Genomic DNA, 23,168 nt, shown 5'->3' with positions numbered 1-23,168 from the left:
ACAGAAGGGTATTATCCTCTCTCCCGGACATAATTTTAATCAGACATGACAACAGAATGTTTTTAGGAGTTGGCAGATAGACATAAAGAGGAAGTGAGATAGAAAGAGAGCACCACAGCAGAATTTGGAACTAATTTAACTATTGTGTTGTGAGAGTATTGCTGGAATTCCTCAGTGCACGGCTGATATACCATGTCCATGCTACCTCTATCTTCCACCCCCCTATAGCTGACAGTTTCAATGGAGCATAACTGAATGTTGCAGGTAGAAAATATTCTACAGATGTTTGCAAGAAAACAATTTATTCATACTTTTAGTGGTTAGATAAAAATCTGGATGACAAAATCTGTCAGATTATTGTCTCTCTTTGTCCCAGCTTTATTTTATTGCAAAAATATCTATAAGAACTGGAGCTGTACAGTAAATCTTATGACATAAAAAGCAAACAAGCAAAACAAACAAAAACAAACACTGAGGAGATGGTGTCATTCTGGGCTGTCATGTCTGTCCAGATTATGTTTTGTGTCTGAAGGAACTTGCCTTTATGATCATGGTGTTCACAGAAATCCTCATTGGATTGTGCACTTTTCTGATGATTGACTTTTTTTTCCCCATGTCTTTTCCCCTTCATATGAACCCTGGCTGAGGAGACGACATCCCGAACAGGTGTGTAATTAAAACCCAGAGTATAAAATTAAGTGGATGTTTTACAGGCTAGTTCAACATTTTTTTCCAGAGTTAATAGAAAATTACTAATGTACACTGTAGATGAGCAGAACCGGTGGAACTGTGAACTACTGATGAATAAATGTTTAAGAGGTGATTAAGGTTTATTGTTCATCTGAAGCATTTTCAAGGTTATTGTGTGGTCCCAACATGAATCTATCCTTTTTCTTATCCATTAAACTTCTGAGGTCTTTCACCAAATTTCATGACATAGTTCACGTCTTAGAGATAGAACTCTATCCTGCATTTGGAGATGTTATACATAATGTATTTTATACAGTTACTGTGTGTCAGACAGACAGGAAATCAGCTGAGGCTCAAAGTTACAATTGTATAAAATCTTGTCACTCCCACAGAATCACACCAGGATTTGGGGGGGGGGGTGACTTTGATGTAATGGTGCATAACATCAACATACTGAGAGAAAATTAAACTAAAAATTGAAAGCATGTGTTGCAAAAATCGAGAAAAATAAATACAAAATAAATGTATCATAAAAAGATGCATAGTTAAATGTTAACACTGGTGTTAATATCAGTATTATCTTTACCACTGGACTGGACTTTGGCTCTTTTCCTGTAGTTCCTTTTTAAACCAGCAGGGGGCAACCTTTTATTATAGATTTCCGACTCGGCTCCGCTGAGCTCTGCAAGCTGCTTAAAAAGGTTAATCGCAGGTTGATTCGGCAGTGTAAGACTCAGATGCAGGGCTAAAGTTTGTTTGGTCCTGATCAGACCTTGGTTTGTCTCTCATATGCTCAATTTGTTGCAAACCGTGTGATATTTTTCTTTTACTATGTTCAATTTTTCTGTGACTTACTCCATCATTATAGCATTAACAAGAACTACGGTTTCTATGATGACTGTATTTTTTGTTTCATAGATCCTGTGGCAGTAAATATGATTGACATTCACTTGTTTTCAATGAGCACTGAATATTTTGAGATTAGCAGACTAAGAGGTGCATGAGGAGTGAGTGCTGAGATATGCTTATACACTGAGATGACAAGCAGGAATGTAGCGTAAAAAGAGGCAGTGAAAGGTACTGGAAAATTGAGAAAATTACTCCACTGAGAAAAAAGATAAAATATGACCCCAAAAAGAGGCCAGTTAAAAAAAAACATAAAAACTTACTGTAGGTTGCATAACATACTGTTGATGTGGCATCCAAGATGTACTTTGGACCTGTGAAGAAAGGAGGAAAGAGGAGAAGATGCAGCAAAGGTAGAAGTGATGACAATGATATTGCAAAGAAAATAGAAAGATGGAGAGCATGAAAGTAAGAAAAATAAAGTAATTGAAGATGGGGGGATGGGCATGAGTAGGAGGATGCAGAAGGGAGGTCAGGGAGAGATGAGAGGAAAGGGAAGATCAAAAAGAAGATTGTTGTAAAAGGATAAAGAATTGAGGAAGAGAGAACATAAAGAAGGACAATTGGAAGACAGAAATGACAGGAAGGGAGCGAAAATGAGAAAACCAAAGAGGAGAAGAGAGAAAATTAATCATTAGCTCAAGTCTTTACAAGCCCATTTCAGAGTTTCAGTCCCTGCGGCAGTGTGTCTTAAAGAATATTACAGCCGTAACTGAGGGTCCACTATACAGTATGTTATGTTGTAATTATAAGAGGATATGAAGACCACAGAGAGCAATACAGTCTAATAATTACTGCTTCACAGTGGAGGTTTCATCATCAAAGCCTGTCTTGGCCACAAATCACCACTTTCATCTCCTGCTGCCCAACCCTAACATGAGGAGGAACAGGTCCCTGAAGGCCCCTTTGTCACATGTAAAATACTGTAATTACACAAGTGCATGTGCATGTTCTCTTACCTGTATATGTCTATGGGGAGTTAACGCAATGCAAGGTAGGTTAAATCCTCCTTGTGTTTTCCTTAAAAAAGCATTTTGTGACTCTCTGTTTGTGTAATTCTGCACTGCTGAAGGTGTGTCTTTGCATTTGTTTGTCTTGTTTACAGCAGTGTTTCATGCTAGAAAAAGTCTGAGGGGGAGGACCGATGTTTGTTTTAAAGTCTATGTGTTTGACAAAGTGAGGATCAAGTACTGATTCAATCTCTCAAAGAACCACAGCTACATCACCAACCAGCTTTGACATGAATTGGTATGGTTTGTGCGTGTGGAGAAAGAGAGGATGCGACACATGGGAACAGAGAGAGACAAAAGGAGGATTTGTGGGTAAGAATGAAAGATCGATAGGAGGAGTACTGCAATATAAGCCTGTGTTTTATCATTGCTAGACTAAGAATTGTCTTGAATGGAGAGAGCTGATAAGTCAATTTCTGAGTTAGAGTCCCTGAGAAAAGACAGCTCTAGCTGTTTGACCTACGTGTCCAGGGACTACATACAGCACAATAGTGGAAAATAGTGGTTAATTCAACAAATTTGAAATTAATTTTTAAATCAGAGACTAGAGCTACTGTGGAAGGGATCAACTGCAATAGGGGTTGCACGGTATAGTGGTAAGGACAGTAACCATGATATTTAAAAATAAAATATTCATATCATGATAATAATACACATATGAAAATACTGTGTAATCCAGCACATTTTAAATAATTTCTGTCTTTCCGTTCTCGCCTCCCGATCACCATCTGGTTGCCATTTTTACTATCCATCAAGCAAAATCTCTCTTTTTGTACATTTCTGTACAGTCATGGCCACAAACTCTGTCTCCATTTCCCTACACTTGTATTTTAAATGTAAGTCATTTGCCAAAGAAGACACAAAACACACGATATGTTGATTTGTTGTCTTAAACATCTGGGCAATGTAGTTTTTAGCAAGAAACAAAACATGAACAAGAGAAAATACTGCATTTGATGGGGACTATTTTCAAGTACAGATTAATACACATTCAGTGTGCTTGTGAGTATTTTGAGCAGCAGGATGATGACTGACTCAAAATACTCACAGCAATGAAGGAGCAAGTGACACGATGCGTCTCCTTCATTTGTTTTTAGGGGAGCTCTACAACACATATCTACTACGCTCCATTAGGCTTTGTATACACTGATAATACTTGTTAGTAGGATTAATTTATTGTTACTTTTGGTCTTATCTTATTTGTTGACACTGAGAAAAATATAAAATATAACTTATCCTTTAAAACCGCTGTTTTACAACTTCTAAACTAAAGGTTCATTCCCATGTATCTCTAAGAGTTGTTAACTTCACTTCGCTATTGCTATCAGGTTGCATTATAATGCCCTTGGGATGCCATATTGGAGCTGTGCCTGACTTTGAACATTAGTTGCTTTGTTAAATCTGTTGGCTGGCCAGCCAACTATAGCAAAGTCAGAATGCAATATTAAACTTGTGCTTTGGTGTAGCAGCGAAGACAAGACAAAACAGTTTACTGAAGTACCTTAAATTTCATAGAAAATCAACAGAATGGTTGTGGAGTTAGTAATCTAAACACACAATCCTTTATGAGACTGCCAATTTTCCAATGGGTTGTTCAAGATGCCCCTATCAATGTCTGGAGCCGGTACAAGATTTAAAAGCTCGGTGTGACCCAGTAAACTTCAAACAAGTTCCACCCACCTGATATGTAGAGACAGGAGAGGCAGCGATGAAAGGTGTGATTGACGTCTGTGCAATCATCCGATTGGTAGAGATGCTGTATGGCGAAGAGTAAAACCTATGGAAGCAAAGAAGAAAAGGTTCAGTTTCAATATTATTAACACTGCTAAATTTAAAGTGAGCAAAGCTGAACTGAGAGCAGTTTGAGGACAGTACAATTTTGAGAACATCAGTTCGACATCAGTCAAGAGGTTTTCGGCTCTTACAGTTTTTGGTCTCCAGATGTAGCCGCATGCAAAGGTTAAAATGATTCTTTATCACCTCTTTTTTTTCAACCACCCAGTGCACTTCAAGACAACACTGACAAAATGGATCAGACATCTTCAAGGCTGTGATGGAAACAATAAATATTGCAGCTTCACTCCGTGCCACACCATCAAAGATGTCTTTGAATGAGACTTGACACTGCACCGGAGCACACATCATGTTACAAAGGAGTCTGCGCCACTGCTGTGCATAATAATGAATTACCACCTTAATGTGTGAGTGGGTGAAATATCTCAATATTGCCCTTTATGTTCTCACCTACACATATTGCAGCAGAGAAAGCTGCATGTGTAACATCTGCATTTTAGACTATTTACTTCTCCCTCTATATCTTTGTTTGCCCTTCTGATTTTGCTAGATTTTTTTTTTTTTTTCATTTCACCCCCCCAACCCTGCCGCGGCAGAATGCTGTGGCTCGCAGTGCTTTATTTATCATTGTGTACCTAGAGAGGACATGTTTCATCCGCCCCGCCGTGTTGCTGTGCCCCATCGATCCCAAAGTGTCTGTTGACTGAATAATGGAGCAAGGGAGGGGAGAAAGAGAGAGGCAGAGACAGAGAGAAGCCCTCCCCTATCTATCTCTAACATAGCCATGATTGGCTAAAAAGGTGCATGCTGCAAATCAATTGTTGCTTAATTGAGGGAGAAACATACTTAAAAACAAAAACCCTGTTGGTTAGTTACAAAGGTTATGCCAATTCCAAATATCACATTATTTAAAATCTCCCGTATTTCATTCATAAAGATCTGTATCACACATAATAGAATATAAAACATCCTCTCTATTCTTACAACCGAGATGACAGCCCAGGCTGAGCAACCAGCCGGAGACAGGAAAACATAGATGGATTGGTGCTACTCTGCTGTGACACCAGCACACATCTCATTTCAAGGGTGAAATGGGTTGCCGAGGTGGTCACCTGCTCCGTTATTGCACTTTCTGCTTCGCATTACGTTTGTTCGGTCAGTGATAGCACGAGCGCTGCTGAACTCAGCTGCGAGATGCAAACCCTGAGGTATTTTTAAACTCTTGCAGTCCTGGCCTCGTGGCCGCAGTTGGTTTCCAACCGCCTGTGATAAGCTCCAGAGCGTGAGTGTGCTTCACGCGGACATCCAGCCTCCCAGTTGGATTTTTATGCTCTACTTGGTGTGTTGAAGCCAAGGTAGTAGTGCATAAAGACTAGAGCTACAATGGTTACTCTCTACTTTTCCACAACAAAACATGGCCCACTTCCCTGGCACCAGAAAGAGAAATTTCATGAATTATTAGCGCTATATATTTTCACTTGCAAAAGTTCAGCTGTGGTTCATACGCAGGTTGATTGTGTGTTCTAGGCATGTTGACACTGGCTTAGCTTAGATTTCCCCTTAACTTTTGCTTTTCACTAGTATCTAAAGCTCTAAACCCTTGGCAAAGAGTGATTTCTTTCAAAAGCATGGGGAAAATGCAGTGAGCAACTTGGTAAGAAATGTTCCACATATTACAAGACATTAGTAGAGTTAGAAAAATATTTTTTAAAGCGAGTGAAAATGTCTAGGGAACAAAAAAAAGCTAGGGAATAATTTATAATGATCATAATTACATGTTTAAAATTATATCACAGAATGATATGATTTTACATAATCTTGTTTGCCTTTTTTTCTTTCTTTCTTTTTACAGATTTTCAGGTAATTTTCTTGCACTTTTTTTTCACAAATTTCTTGCTAATTTTGGGGTCATTTCTTCTTCCGTTTCTCATTGCCTATTATTCTCAAACAAATCAAGCCAATTTCCTCTGGTTTCAAAGGGTTAAGCTCTGGTTAAACTCTGGCTAACCTGAATGCCTCCTTAGGTCATGCAAATATTTTCTAATAGCATGTTATTCTTTGAGCAACAGTACTGTATGTCTGCATTTAATGATATGTTTCAACCTTATGCACCACTTGAACTTCAACTTTGAACAGATGTACATCTGATTGATCAGTGTTGGAGAAAGAACTGGAACATGTTTGTCAAAGTGGTGATCATCAACAAGAAAAAAAAAACCTCATCTGCTGATCATGTAGCAGCAGTGTAGATCCATCTTTTTGACTGTACAATTAATGTATGACTCGGATTAGAGATACTGTATTACTGTCACTGATGAATACAAATGAGAGAACGCAGCCGGGTTATTCGATATGGGTCTCTGATTGTGTTTATTGTATTTTTCATTAGAGTGATGTGTATTGAGAGAGAGAAATAGTAGGTAGGGGACAGATCCAAGGTTATTGATGGAGGCTATTAGCCCTGAGCAGCACGCTGTCAATAGGGACTCCAGCACGGCTGTTTAAACAATACACTAAACATGTAATTGCAAACAGAACATTACTACGAGATTGAATTTAAAACCTCTCTGTGAATCTCTAGCGTGACCTAGCCACACTGTCAGGAGTTTGCCCTGAAAAATTAGCGAATGATTTAGTGCCGACCTCAGTGACTTTTTACCAGAGAAATGTGGGGGAGCATGCTTAAATATATTTGTGCATGTGTGTGGGCAAAGAGAAATGGAGGAAGGAGAAGACAGAGAGAAAGACAGTGTAAGAGGTAAGAACAGAAAGAAGATGGAGAAACAAAAGGACAGCAAACAGACCAGATAGCACGGAGGAGATTGAGAAAAGGAGAGCCAGAGAAAGTGAATTTTGTGTCTCCCTGATAAAAGAGAGGACAGGCTGTAAGCCAAAGCTGTCTGGTTGGTTGGACCACATGTTTCCAATAACATCAGATTGGCATCAGACCTTAGAAACCAGCCGTCCTCGAGCTTGGAAAGATTTGCAAACCTGTAATTGATTCGTACCCTTCCCCTCTCCTTGGGCTGACTTTATTTTTGCCTTTGCCCTCCTCTTGACCCCGCCCGGCCCTCCCTTTATTCAATCCCTTTTCCTCCCTGCTTTTTCGCCTCTCTAATTAGCTGCATTAGCATTTCACAGTCATTTAGCGCTTCGCCGGAAGGAGCTCCGTTGACCTCAGAGGAGAGGTCTGAGAGGGCTTAAGCACTGCTAGTGCACAGATGCTCTAGTGTGAGCATGCATGTTACACATGCATGAGCACGCACACATACACACACCAGAGATGACTGAAAGAAAATCATCTGCTTGGAAATGGAGAGGAGGAATTAGAGGGACAAAGGGATTAGTCTTCACAACAATGAAGAAAAGAAGGAAGAAAAGAAAGACTTGGAAAGATGTTGAAAGAAAACATAGGAGGTCAGACAAGCGGAAGAGGACTGGCTTACAGGTGATATAACGAAGGTAAATGATAATGAGATAACAACGAGACAACAGTAAAGAAGAAAGTAGGGATACAAAGAGTAAGGATGACTGAGTCGAAAAAAAGGGAGGAGAAGAGAAACACAGAGCTGGAGGGAAGCGTCTCCTGGGATCGCATCACCAGCAGCATTCCTAGCATACGGGACCGATCTCCAATTTCCCCCTGAAACAGGCAGACGCTCGGCTCTCTGCATTCAGCCCGAGAGCACTGCAGATAGCCTCGGCTGACGAAAGTCTTACAGCGGCGCTGCAACACAGCCCAACTTTCCTGTCTGCAATCAAAACCTACATGTCTGACAGCTTGTATGCATAGGTGCATAAATAAATACTCCATCTGCACCAGTCAGATGTGAGAATGAGGGCAAGAGCGCGCGGCAGGGTAAGACAAAGAGAGAGAGAGAGAAAGAGTGTGTGTGTGTGTGTGTGTGTGTGTTAATGACCCGTGTGTCCTGTATCTGTTTGAATACATATGCATTTTTGTGCTTTTGTGCATATTATAAGCTTGTGGTCAGCTGATGTATGTGCAGCTCTGCTGGTGTTGGAAGGTCTGTAGAGGTTCATTAACAGGTGTTTTAAAAATTTCTGTCATGGAATGTGAATTAAAAGTAAAGTAGACATCTGAAGTTGAAGACACAGTTCGCAAATCTGTGAAAAAATTAAAAAAAAAACCTACCCGTTCTGCATCGCGGTGGGATCATACGTCAACGCCATACCACTCTGGAGAAAGAGAGAAACATATTCACCTAAAGTTTAAAATACAATGTTGATGTGTAAGTGGGTCTTTGGTGGCGTAAACTGACAGCAATATTGCCTCTGACGAATAGTCAACACAATGAAGGTAATGAATTGAGAGTGAGAGAGACAGCAGAGAGGGGAGAAAGACTGATTCATGATGTGAAATAAACTCTGAGCACAAAAGCCTTGACTTGCAATTCAACAATATAAACAAGACAGTGGGATACAAAGACCTGCTAAAGAAAGAACAATTGATGATGTCCTCAGTCGCACAAAAATCTCAAATGAGCTGGTTAAAAGCACTCTTGAACAATAAAATTATACTGCATGAATTGGTGCGAGCCTGTGGACCACTTAAATCTGTACTTATCATGTTCAAATATTTCCACAGATAGAGTAAAATAACCACAAAGGGGACATTGAGTGATGACTGTTATAGCCCTGATGGTGTTGCTGCATAATAGGGATGTAGCAATGCACTCATAATAATGTACTTTAAACTAAAAAGTTTCGCTGGAAGAAACATGTGAATGCATAAGATTTCTCATTTATTGCTTCTTAGTCATTAAATGTGCAAAAAAAGTTATTAGTAAAGTTTTTTTTAACAGATTTTGGAGAAGAAAAAAAATGAGGATATTCAGAGGTAGAGCAGGTCATCCACTAATCACGAGGTCAGTGGTTCGCTCCTCGGCTCCTCCAGTCTTCAAGTATCCTTGGGCAAGACACTAAGCCCTAATTTGCTCCAGATGGGTGCAGTGAGTGTGTGTGAATGTTTAAACTGAGTAGCAGGTGGCACCTTGTAAGGTAGCCTTGCCTGCTAGTGTATGAATGTGTGAATGTGACATGAAGTGTAAAAGTGCTTTGAGTGGTGGGAAGACTAGAAACACACTGTGCAAGTCTGTTTACCTTTCCATCCAAAATATTTCAATCTGAGTGAAAGTTAGCAGTTATTCCCTTTTGTATGGCTCTGTGAGAGCGCAAACGACCAGAAAAGAGACAATCTGGAGGAAAATGAGAGAAACTGAAGTTTCTGCTAAGTTTTCAAATCAGTCTGTCTAAGCTGTCACACACACAGCTGGTGCTTGTTGTCACGGCAAACATCTGTACCGTCAGTCAGGAAACTGGCAGTGGCCAAAAGCACCAAAACTATTCATCAGTCAAAATGAGCCCAAACTTCATTTCACTGACTGCAGCTCACTCAAAAAGAAACCTCTCACAGCTTGGGAGACAAATTGTAAAATTGTGCCTATTATTGCAATCAAGTTTTCAGCTCCATGATACATATCATCACCACTTTGTAACCCAAAATAATGATCCAAAATGCATTGTTACACAGAACATGGAACAACCAGTGGACACCATACTGTAACTTTCCTGAAGCAAATCTACATCAGTTACAGGTCTCACTTATTACAATCCTCCTCATTGTAAATAAACAAGATGATGTGCATTACAGCTGCATTATATCAGTTTCAGAGGAAACTGAAAGCTACAAGAGAGTTGCTAAGTACTCTCTGTCCCTGCTCTCCATTAAAACTTATCCCTTTACGTCAGTTGTTTATCATTAAGTGACACGTCTGTAATTCTCTGAATGTTTTCTGTTTGTGTCTCGCTTACACTATAGTGCAAATGAATGACACTGTACTTCTCGCTGCTGAGCTTTGAGAAAGATCTTCACCCACTTAACAGCCTCTTGGCAATGTTGGAACAAACTTGAAGCAACAATAGTGTTTTCAGTCCTCTAATCTTTCACTCTCTCTCTGCCCCCCGCGTGTCCTCTTCTATCTGCAGTGCTACACAAGTCATTTGGACTTGTTCTATATTCCACACAAGGCTCTTCTCTCCAAATTGGCACACGAGTTGAAAGTGTGCCCTGATGCTGAACTCTGCTGCGATGTTTGTTTTTTCCCCAAACACTGTTTCTAGCCAGGACTGGGGGAATATAGACTGCACAAGCAATAAAAATGAGTGCCAGACATTGATGACATCAAATAGCAAAAATTAATCATTCCAGAGCCCGGGATTCATTTTGACACCCGTTGTTAAACAAACTTCTGATTTAAATCAGGTAAAAACTTAGTCACTCATACAGAGGAATCCTAGATTTCACCTTGAGCTGAATTTGTATTTACTGTGGGTTCCCTTGAACCGTGTTTTTGAACAGAAGATTTGAGAGCCAGAGTTAGAGGGGATCAGCTCTGTGAAGCATCTTGATGTTTGCATCTTGTCCTCTAAGTTTCCTTCATCTAACAGAAAAGACTGGACAACATTCCTCACTGCTGCATAATGCCAGCATTAGCGTACAAATGTGTATGCTAAGAGATGTACCACTCATCTTTCTCTTTGTGTATCCTAAAGCATAGATCATTGAATGGACCCACCTGGGGTAGGCCCAGGGGGCCCGTGGATCCAGAGAATTTGTTTGAAGTTACTGTTAACATCTTTTGTTGGACAGTCAAACAACTAAAAAAAGATGCAGAACAACTACAAAGAGACATAAAGCAACTAAAGAAATGCAAAATAACTACAAAGGGGCAAAAAAACTCACAAAAGCAATTACAGAGAAACACAATGTGACTTCAAAATGACATAAACTGACTACACAGATAAAACAAATGCAATGAGAAATAAAATGTCTTCAGAGACAAAAAACAACTACAAAGAGACATACATTGACTACAAAGAGACACAAATCAATAAAAAAGAGACTTAAAATGACTACGAGGAGATATTAAAAAACTACAAATAGACATAAGATGACTACAGAAAGACACAAAGACAACAACAGAGAAACACAAAACAACTTCAAAGAGACACAGAACCACCACAATTACAAATAAATGCAAAACAACTACAAAGAGACAGAAAAAGACCACAAGGAGACAGGACACATCATTTTTAGTCATATTGTGTCTCTCTCAGTCTGGATATCTTGTTGTTATGAAGAAGAGGTGGAGGGGCTTTTACACGCCTGTGTCCAGGGGCATCTGTTCATGTGTATCCGGTGTGTTTTGCTCAGCACCAGTGTTACATGTGTGAGTGATTGTGTGTGTAATATGTGCTCATGTCACAGTCCCAAGGCCAGACTCATTTAGAAGTGAGAGGTTCTGGGAGATTAGGGTCGGCTGACTGAGTGTGAGGACGCAGTGAGGCCCATCGAAGCACCTCCACGGCCAGATGCCTCTATTAGTCTGCCCGGACTCGGAGACCTGGCTCAGACAAATGCATAAACCTCTGACGAGATGCTTTTCCTCAGCAAGGCCAAGTGGGGCTTGGCTTGGGCCACAGACAAATGTGTGAGGAATCCCAATGAAAGCACTGATCATTTATTTTAAGTCCAGCTAACAATTCACAAATGTTGAGAGCACAAATAGAGAATTGCTCTAATGTTAGCAAAGCCCTGATGTGATTTGTCACTATTTGTTACAAAACAAAAACTGCAATCTGTGCCTGCTACACACATGAAGGTCATGCTCACACTGTTTTTGTTGTGGCGGCTCTTGTTTCAGTGCGCAAGTTGTTTCAGCCTGGTTCCATTTCATTTCACTTCACCACCCTGCTCTTTCCCAACCTCCATGTAATGTTGGGAAACTGTTAAAAACTGCACTCGCTGTGTGGGTGGTGACATTATTATTCACTCGCTCTGTAAATTAAAGCTTTGGTATCGACACTAACAACTTCTGAACTCCCTACATTGTGAAACAGTCAATCTGCTTTCAATCCACTGTACAAGGTTTCATTTCTTCTGAAAATTACAGACTGGAGGTGGGAGTTTCAACAAAAGGAAAAACAACTTGGCATTGGGGGTCTTGCAGAAACCTTGTATTTTAAATCTAAAAACCTTTGTACATTGCAGCTTTCATACTGTCAGCAGCATCTCTAATTCAGCCTACAGTATGTTATCGGAAATGAAAGCTGATAATGACCCTGTCGGGGGCCTGTCAAGTTATTGAAACTTGGCTATAAAATATGAAAAAGAAACTGATGTCAAAGGGAACATCCGCCAGAATATTCAAAGTTTATGAAATGATGTCTTTTTAGAACTACAGTAATGTTTTCTGTGAAGCGGTTGTCGACAATGAGCGGTGAACTGCTCCAGTATGATCTGTTGTACTGCAGTATTTCACCCACACCTCTCTGACTATTATGACAAGATTACTGTTGTGCTTTTACAATAAAGCTGAGTGGGAAAGGTTTAAAAAGAGTTTGTGGATAAACTGTACTGATACTTGTGACTAAATTAGAATAACACCTCTTTCAGTTTGTCAACTTTTCTATTTCCCTTTAAACACTCTCTTGGTACACTCATTCTGAATGTGAAAAGTGAGAAGCTACTGTAGAATTAGAAAATGTCCGCTGTTGCATAATTCTGCCTGGGGATACATTTTATTCTTTTACAGAGGGTAAAAAAGATCATGTTTTAACAGACATGATTTTTGTGTTACTTTTCCACTTGTGTTTTAAGAAAAAGCTGCTATGACCGCTATGTGAATTTTTTTAATGACTAAATACACCTTAAAGCCTCACCTCTCCTTCCCGTGTCCACGGTCGGCCATTCTGGGGATACTTGACTTGGGTCTGCCTCTTCTTCTGGCCTCCGTCAGCAAACTTGCACAGCAACGGCTCTGCAGGGGCTGCAGAGTGAGTCAGACAGAGAGGGAGACAAGGACAAACACAGAGATGGATTAATCATCTTAATAGCAGGAAAAAGTGAATTTCCATGCTATAGGTTAAGAGTTACATTTCAAAGATAAGATTTAAAGAAAGGTTGTAATGCTGTGGCTTAAACAAAAACATAACATAAATCAATTGAGCCTGAAAACAGCGCTTTAGCTCCTACATTTATATCCTCCACCTCTAATCTAAACATCCAAACAACAGCAGTTATCGTGCCATCTCTACAACCCCTACAACCACACTTGGACAAAAGCAGCCTTGACGCGGAAACAAAGCCACGGGCTAATCATCAAAGCGTGCTGAGCGCAGTCTAAACGACAAACCAAACAGGCATACTTAATACGCTAAATAACTCAACACAGCTTGACCCCAGGCGATAGACCGCAATTGTGATTGCTCCAAAGACAACATGGTCCTTTTCTGGACCAGAGAAAGAAGAAAGCCTTGATTACAAATTGGATTAGCTGAGTGTGACCTCCCATACAAAAGTTCACCAAACTCTACCTTCAACCTGATAGGCTGCAGCCTTCGAATACCCTACAGGCTTCTGAAAATGCAGGAAGTGGCTGGATCGGGGCAGGATTATACCAAAGGAAAAAAGGCTTTGTTCTGTATCAATTTATTTTATTTTAAAAGCATATCTTACAATTTGTAAGAAAGCAAAAAAAAAAAAAAAAAAAAGCGTGAATAATGCTTCTATTTCTAGGAAATTCTTTAGCAACAGCATGAATCAACAAACACAATAAAAAGTATTATCCTAACATGAACCAGGACACTCACAGAGGACATTTAATGGCTTAGACAGTTCCATACATATTGAATCACCCTGGATCAAAGTAAATGCTGCCCTTTTGCGTACACAGTCACCAAAGCATGACCTGAGAGATGTACACAGAAAAATGCGATGTTTATGTCACGATATACAGTTAGAAAATAAATATAACTGTATTTTGTTGTAATTCATGCATATAATTAGAAAATGAAATGAAAACTCCCACTTTACATGAGGGTACTGTACCCGGGACTGTAAGCATCAAAATCTATACAGAGCACTTATCTTATGTCTTATGTTGTGTTCCGTTTCTCTCTCATAGAGTGGTGCAGGGCTGGTATTTTATTGTAGGCAACCCAGGGTGTTAACAGCGTCCTGGTTTCTTCGACAAAAAGCCAATATGATTTTTCCATTAGATTTTGGATTATTGCAGAAAAGATCCTTGGCAAGTGTATGATACTTATTGGCTTTGTTCAGATAATCCTCATAAATGAACACCACTTTTATCATTTTAGAGGCATATATGCACTCCTGAAGTAAAAAGCCATCATTAGGCAATAAACAAACTACAACACTGTAGCATAACTTCCATGTGCCAACCAGAACGAGGCAGTAAAACCATGTTTGGCATGATGACACATACTGTAGTCTCATTTAGCCACCTGTTAGCAACCGCCTTTCTGAAAAAATGCATAAAAGCTTCAAAAATCACGAGTTGGATATTCACTGACATTTTTAATGTGGTAGAACAAAACATGAAAGTCTCTAAACTTGTGTTAACCACAGACATTATTTCAGGCATCCAAACAGAAATTCATTCAGAATTGACCTCAATACAAGGCAACCAAGAGTGCTAAAAATGCAAAAACGTTTTTTGGGATTTAGGACTCATTCGTGCACCACTGATTATCAATTGGACAATATTCATGTGACAAAGATTTCAAACAACTACTGAGCACATCATAACAGTACATCCAAATATCTGACCCTCATAAACTGTAAGTACATCAGTGGAACGCTGTCACACCAAGTGTTCTGTTCATGTCTGATTCAGTTTTGTAAAGACACCCCCTGACCCTGAAATTGAATAAGCCACCTACTTTGAAGCATTGCCTCTCATTTGTTACTTTAATACGTCCACCAAGGCAAGTTTGAGTCACTGACTGCAACTTAAAAGAGGCTTTTAGCTGGCACTCCTGTCTTATTTAACTGGCAATAATTTCAAACCGCAGAGAAAAGTCAAATCCTCATTACTGTGTGTAGATTAGAAATAAAGAAAAAGAATTCTATGAACTAGCAGAGGCGATATCATCATGCCGGTACTGATTCCCACATTATGAATGCCAAAATAAACTACGCAATTACCTCGCCTACTTCAAGAAAAATGTTACTTCTTTTTGGTAAACTGAAAAATGAGAAGAGGAGTTCTCGGTGGAGAAAAGCATTCAGAGCTCAAGGTTGAGACAAGAGTAATTTGGAATGCCTGGGGCTTGGATGGGTACTCCAAAGGTAAGTAGACGGAGAAACACAGAGCTGTGTGATTATGCTGCATTTACTGTAGGATGACTTTGTCATTATACTGTTTTAACTTGATTTCTATGTGAATAACAGGCCACACAGCCGGGCCTCTGTTATCATCCCTCGTCTTTGCTATTCATCTTTCTCAATCACTCCCTTCTCTCTTTCTCTCTTTCACCCACTCTGCTCCATGCATTCATATAGATCTGTTAAACAGTCCTGTGTTTAGGTGTATGTGTGTGTGTGTGTGTGTGTATGAGTGTCTCACAACAAAACTCAGTGCAGTTTATTAATGAAAAACAAAAGATTGGGCCAAAAAGAAACACAAAAAATGGCTAAAATTTACATCGCAAGATAAAAAACAAAATCAGAGGTGATACAGTGTGCTGAAAGAAACATCGGTCTCTTTAGCTGAGATAAGTTATTGAAGTGGAAATCACCAAGGCTATTTCAAAAATAAGTTGATACTATCTATTTCTCAGTGTTATCAATTCACTTCCTGTGGGCCTTCATTCCTAAGCAGCCCTGTTTGACATTTAGATCTGCTTTTGATAGATGCTCCTTCAAATTATATAGTTCCAGGTGCCGTGGACCCACAGGTTTTCTTGTTAAAAGCGATGCACTGAAATTTGACTCTTGTCTTTCGTGCAAAACCCACGTTTGGAAGGCTGTAACCAAATGACGAATGTGCTGATGGCCATAAAGAGGAAAGGACTCCTGAGCGATCTAGTTAGGGGACAGGATGCCATGCGAACTTTGAGTGAACTTTGAGTCATGTATAGGTGCGTTCTCACCGTGTTTCTTTTCCTAAACCCAACAACAGTAAATTTATGTTAATTACATAACTTAAAGATGTTGGCAGGGATGAAATTCGTAGGATATCTGTTGTATAATACCTTGCAAGATCACATTGCAGTTACTAAAAGTCCCTTTAACGCATTCCTGCTTGTGCTTTTGCTGTCTGTGGTGAGAAGCAGAATTAGTCCAATAATGCATTATATATAGGTTTGTTTGAGACAAGTTTAGTAAGTAAGCAAGCCATTTTGTAGTTAGTTTCTGATGTCAGATGTGTCAGCAACATAGGTGTGTGAGAGGGAATAAAACAATCCAACAAATTCTGTTTTCCTCATAACTTTAGTGAAGTCCGAGTAACGTTGCAGCCCAGTCAATCAAACACAGCCTGCTTGAGCCATGGATGTATTTTAGTGAATGCTCAAACCATTAACCCACAAGCTCAACTCTCCTCTTCTTCTCTTCTCTCTTTTGTCAACCACAACTACCAGCTGCCTGAACAGTGCAGACTAGTGGACATACCTCTACCAAAATATCAAAACATCACCGTGAACACTAGTACATAGTAAGTATATGTAAAGAAAATGGTGAAATGCATTCAAAAATGTGCTAAACCTATGTTTGCACTCTTACAGATGCAACGAAAGGATACAGAAGTAACGCAGTTGTGGGAAGGGTGGCTGAACAATCCAGAGCACACGTTTCCAAAGACTTTAGTGCTTTGAAAGTATTATCTCTCAAGCTGTAGCACCAGGAGACAAGGTCAGAAGAACTAAATCCAGAGTCTTGTTCCTCTGGTCAAAGCTCGGGTAAGGTCTCTGAGTTTCTGAAGCAGTTTCACATATTCCTGTGGTGGCATTTAAGTTTTAAATTAGATTAGATTTTTAGATTTAGATTTTTTTTTTTATTTGGAGTTCCTCGGCCTATCAGAAACATAACAAACTTCATAACAGCTTCCCAGCTGCTGCTCTAAAAGTTCTGGGTTACAATAGCTACAGGAGGGGCGCAAAAGAAAAAGAAATGTTCCTGTTGCCTTAGATGTCCTACACACTTCTAGTTATTTATCAACCACCTTCTTCTAATGTTAGTTTATATGATAAATTCAAGAATGTGCTAAGTCAGTGTGATTTTAAGAAAGAGGTCTTTGTAACAGGTGATCTTAATCTGAATTGGGAGGACAAGTCAGCTAGGAAAAAAGCTCAAACAAATTATTGATAGCTTTAATTTGATCCAAATGGTTACTGGGCCAACACGTGTAACTAACAACACCAGTACTCAGATTGACTTAATTTTTTCTAATAGACCGGAGAGGATAACTAAAACATTTAACATGATAACTGGGTTGTCTGACCATAATATGGTGATCATGTCTCAGATTAAGAAATTAACTGGTCAAAACACTGTAACAAAGCCAATTGAATTAAAGGTTAATTATGTAATACTAGACATCCCGGTTGATGTAGCACAGGTCCTCAATGAATATTTTGATGAGTCGGTGGCTACTATAGCCCAGAGGTTCATAGCCCAGCAAAACAATACATGTCCTCCTGTTAACATTAACAATTCAGCAGTCGTACCTAGGTTAGTGTCTGAAGCAGAGGTAGCTAAAGTAGTGGCATCTCTCAAATCTTATCAAAGGTTAAAGATGTTTTTGGTATGGACTCACTGATGTTGAAAGAAAACCCATCACTGGTCAGTCCACTGGCACATGTTATTAACACATCATTACATGTAATAAGTTTCCCTAATCAATGGAAGTCTGCTATCGTGAAACCCATATTCAGAGGTGGGGACCCTTGTATGACCTCCAACTACATACCCATTAGTATCCTACCTACAGTATCAAAAGTATTTGAAAAATTGATTGTTAAACAAATCACTGACCATCTTAACAGCAGTGCCTTCCCACTTCACTCAATGCAACTTGGATTCAGAGCTAATCATTCCACGGCAACATGCTACTTCACTGAAAAGGTTAAATTGTACTTTGACTCTATGGTCATATCCCACATCCCCTACTGTCTGTTAAGCTGGTCTAATGCTCAGCCTACAGCCCTAAAACCTCTGAAATCATTATACAAACAAGCGCTTAAAGTTTAAGACAAAAAGCCATTGTGTTTCATCATTGTCACATTCTAAAAAAGTACAATCTTCTTAGCTGGGAAAACCTTATTAAGTACCAAACTGTCTGTCTGATGTTCAAGATTATGCATGGTCTAGCTCCTCCTCCTCTCTCTGCCTTCATTAGATCTAGCTCCACCTCAACCAGAGATACTAGAGGCGCAGATAGAGAGAACTGCAAAATACCCCTCAGAAAAACAGTATTTGGCCACGCGGTTTTCTCATTTAAAGCTTCACACCAATGAAATACAATACCTCAGTTTATTAGAGAGACCCCAGCCTACCAGTCATTTAAATGCAATATCAAGAAATGGACTATTGAAAAAGTGTCAGCACTGAAGCTGTTTTTAAAGTAGCATAACTATGATTATTTTGCATGACTAATGCATATTTTGTTGATTGTGTCTAATGTAGTCCTAATGTATTATCTACTCTGACATAATTGTTTTGTCTTATTTTTATCCTTGGATGTGTTGTCTTGGTAATGTTTTTATCCATGTAATTTTTATTCCAGGTTGCCTTTTATACCACCATGGCAAGGGACTATTGATGAAAATTAGCCTTTGGCTAGCTCGAGTACATTTACATTTTCTAATCTCATTTAATGTACACTGTCCCTTTTTAAATTAATAAACTGGAATTGAAATACATAGTCTGTGTAATGCAAATGTAAATGGTTTCATGGGTTGGGGCTTAGGTTGAATCAATGTATCGTAATAACGGGGGATAGAGAAATGAAAAGAGGACTTTTATTCATATAAAATATTTGTGAATTCTAATTTTCAATTTAGAATAAGATAAGGTTCACAATATGTTAAAATGTGCATTTGAGAATGACACAGGAAGGATTTAACTGTCAGGTTTATAGGAAAAGGAAAGAATGTGTTTGTGCCCTCACAAGTTAGCAGTTTACTGATGTGTGTATTTGGGTGATAGATGATTGCTACTTCATAATTGAGAAAATATGTGACGTGAGGACACACATACACTTGATACAGACAGCATCTGTGTTCTGTTTGGTTTTACTGGTGTGACAGACAGAGAAAGTCACATTGTCAACGGCTGACAACTTGTCAAGTTTATAGTCAGGACACTTTCTTCTCTGCGTCTTCTCAAAAGTACCACACAAAGGTAGACGAAACTCCTGCTGATCTAAAACAAGTGTTTGTCCTCAGTATCTGCATGAAAAGGATACCTCTGTGTTTTGAATTGAATCTGTTATTTTCATGCACCAGGCTCATAACAAAGACAGATAACGGTTTGTATTTTTGGACTGAGTGTAATGGAAAAAATGGGGCCATTTATTGTTAGAATTAGTGATACAGAAAATGCTAAGTAGCTGATCCTGAGAGAGCCCAATAAAAGTAAGCAGAAATGTCTGTTCTCGTGATGTGACAGATGCCTGTTAAAGAATGACAGACTTAATTCAAAAGTGTACTTTTCCTTCATTCACTTCCTTCGTGCCCCTCATAACAACAACCAGTGAGCTTGAAATAACATGATATAATGTGATAACAGGGAGATTTCTGTGGTGCAACTGTACATACAACAACAGTAGTTGGAATAAAGCCAGTGTCTATAGTAGTACACACAGACATAAAATTCAAAAACACAACAATATCACTGCAAGCTGCTTTTTGTAATAGACCTAGTGAAAAACTGGTCCACCGCTTTGGGCCAGTGTTTATATGCACAAACAGGCCTACACACATACATCAATATCCTTATGATATTTTTGTTTGCCTGAGTTAATCCAAAGCTCAAAATTAGTGTTTTTTCAGGGACTATTGGACATTTGGACAGGTCCATAAATGGAGAAAGTTGTCTTTCTTTCTTTTTTTTCCATACATAATTTGCATTTTGGACACTGCTGCCACATTCTTATAATCCTGTTATTAAATAAATCTTACGTGTCGGATTATATTGTCAAGGCATCTCACAATACAGCCAAAATAACACATAAAATACAAAGAAGATTAAGTGTTTGAGCTGTAGCTGAAGACAGCAAACAAACTGAAATAAAAGAATAACTTGAAAGGTTGAATTAAGACAAAACATTGTTGGATCCTGGCTGCATGTGCAGTAAATTTATATAAATGTGTGTGTGTGTGTGTGTGTGTGTGTGTGTGTGTGTGTGTGTGTGTGTGTGTGTGTGTGTGTGTGTGTGTGTGTGTGTGTGTGTGTAAGTGTGTGTCAGTTTATGACTGTGTGTGCATGGATTCTTGTTCATGTGAAGGAGAGCAGAGTCAGTACAACTAAATGTACTGTTGGTAATTTACTTTTTTTGGTGTTGCTATTGTTGATCATCACTTTCAAAGGAAGACAATGTCATTCCTTCCACAGTCTCACATAGCCAGACCTATCTCCTCACTTTATCTCAATGCTGTGCCAGCACAGGAAAAAAGTCTGGCTGTTACTATTATAATTCTGCTGTAAAAAAAATTGCAGTGGGTCATTTGTAAATCTTCAAACTAATCACAGTCGACCTGAGGCAGAGTTAAGTCCAGGATGCAGTGGAGATGCAGGCCAATGGCAGGCTTTCAGTACAGTCTACATCCTGTGAGCCAAACTATTCCTCCCTCAATTTGTCATTAATGCAAAATTAGTCTTAGAAGTCTGAATTTTAAGAGGGCGCAATTGGTGAAAGGGTTTCCATTAATTAATCAGTATTGGCTACTGCGCAAAAAGTTAAAAGGAAACACTGCAAAAATCAGCCAACCTGAAGCCATTTTGTCTATTGAGACATTTAATCAAAACATTTAATCTGAGCAGAGCCGTTATTTTGGTATTTAGGCTCATGTGTATTTTTACCTCTACAGAGCAAATGTAGGGTGAAGCATATGCAATGACTTTTATTTACAGGCCTTCGCAGTACTCTCGTGTGTTGTACTACAGCGCAACAGCAGTATAATAACAGACAAAGAAAAATCTCAAATGTTTTTCACATCATATTCCAGCCATAATGTAAAAACAGATGTGTAATGTCACTGCTGTATTAGCTGTAGGTGGTGCCAGCGGTGGCAGAATTGTGATATTATGCATTTCTCTGAGGGAGAAAACTATTCACTTTATATTCATTCACAGGCACAGTGACAAGCTATAAATACTGATGATGATAATGACAACAACAAATGTTATTTATTCCTCTGAGGGAAACTTAGTCGCCACACAATCAGGAGGCAACAACAACAGCAAAGCATCCAGAGACAAGATTACCTGTCTGCGCAAACTGGTGCATCAAATTAATTATTCAGCTAGCTTTCACAGTTACATTACTACAATCTGTTGCATTTCACAAGAGGGCTTTAAAAAGGAAGAAGGACAGTTTTAATTGTCAGTTTGACCCCTGCTGCTCTCACTCATGCGGCTCTATAACACGAAGTGATGAATTCATGATGAATTTGGGCACAGCTGTGTCTGCCCCCTTAAATGGGTCACTTTTGGGTAGGTCAAGTTAATTAACATTATCTGAACCAAATATTTGGGTATCTAAAGAGTTCAGATATGTGTATTCTTAGTAAACAGGACATGGCGTTGAAGAAATGGAACTCAATCCAAATCGAATGAGCAGAAATGATTGCTACAGTCACACATAAATCGATCTTTGTAGCCCCAAGCGCAACAATATTCCCCTTCCTACTCAAAGGTGTGTTTTTCTTGTCAGAGTCAGGTGAGAAGTTTGTGTAAGAAATCCATCCCAACATCATGGCTTAGTTTGAAGAGCAAACCACTGCACTGTGCAGACAACTGCTCAGGTCTCAAAGAAGATTAATGGAGGCAGAACTGGCTGCTTAGCAGATCCTCACCGTAACAGAAAGAGTCAGCGTGGATACACTCAGTGAGCAGGCACGGTGAGGAGAGAAAACCTGGCTATTTTTTTTTCAATTAATTTAATACTGTAGTCACATTTGATCACAAACCTGCTTCATTATTCATAAAGTTTTTATTCTAATTTTTTTATTAAGCAGGTGGGCAGAAATAAAGACATCTTTATGGACTCCATAAGTACAAAGAGCTTTTGTATTATACAGAAAAAGTTATTACCCAGCTTCTGTACATAAACACCATATTTTGTTGTCTCACATATTCAGGTATGAAACAATAACAAAAGTTAAGCTTTCCTGTGATGACTATAGATCAAATGGCTACACGATCTAGTCGTTACCTATAGTTCCAAACCCATGTCTCATTTTAACCCTTGAGTGCCACTTTTTCCCTAAGAAACACAGTTACTGTTAATCTAAAAAAAAAAAAAAAAGAGTAGCTGAAGCTGCGTAGAGAGACACATCTATGGCAAATGTGACATGGAAATTATGTTCTGATCTGTCATGCACAAATCTGGAATAATAATTTAACATTAGCTAGGTAGCTAGTTTGCCACCGAAATATCAACACACTACTAGCTTTTTTTTTTAATGTTTGTTACAGAGAAAAGAACCATAATACATTGATATGACATTAAGCTAAGATAATACCATGTTTTTTTGTAATTTTTGATGAAGAAAATTCAGCTGTTGTTTTCTTTTGTTGCTTGTGCAGCCGTCTTGCCAATGATTTCTAAACCTCACCCAGTTTACAATGTGCCCTTCCATTTGGAGGGCTATATAGCACCAACACACCATCCTAACTGTCTCTGTGAAAAGTGTACAATGGAAGGGTTAGGTCTATGTGGG

At 39.1% G+C, this 23,168-nt stretch overlaps 1 protein-coding gene across 2 annotated transcripts in view; it reads right to left on the bottom strand.

Annotated features, from left to right (window-relative positions):
- LOC121945586 (RNA-binding motif, single-stranded-interacting protein 3-like) overlaps positions 1-23,168 on the bottom strand; it is a 142,320-nt gene that overhangs the window by 9,493 nt on the left and 109,659 nt on the right. For both annotated transcript variants that reach the window (XM_088084033.1, XM_042489832.2), the window contains exons 7-10: positions 13,143-13,249; positions 8,554-8,597; positions 4,287-4,383; positions 1,860-1,910 (exon numbers count right to left, since the gene is read on the bottom strand). In XM_088084033.1, the coding sequence (XP_087940159.1) occupies positions 1,860-1,910; positions 4,287-4,383; positions 8,554-8,597; positions 13,143-13,249 (299 nt within the window). The remainder of the gene's footprint in view (positions 1-1,859; positions 1,911-4,286; positions 4,384-8,553; positions 8,598-13,142; positions 13,250-23,168) is intronic.

The sequence above is a fragment of the Plectropomus leopardus genome, chromosome 11, assembly GCF_026936395.1.
Source record: "Plectropomus leopardus strain MGB_pleo_1.0 chromosome 11, ASM2693639v1, whole genome shotgun sequence".
Lineage (NCBI taxonomy): Eukaryota > Metazoa > Chordata > Actinopteri > Perciformes > Serranidae > Plectropomus > Plectropomus leopardus.
This window is presented reverse-complemented; position numbering and strand designations above follow the sequence as displayed.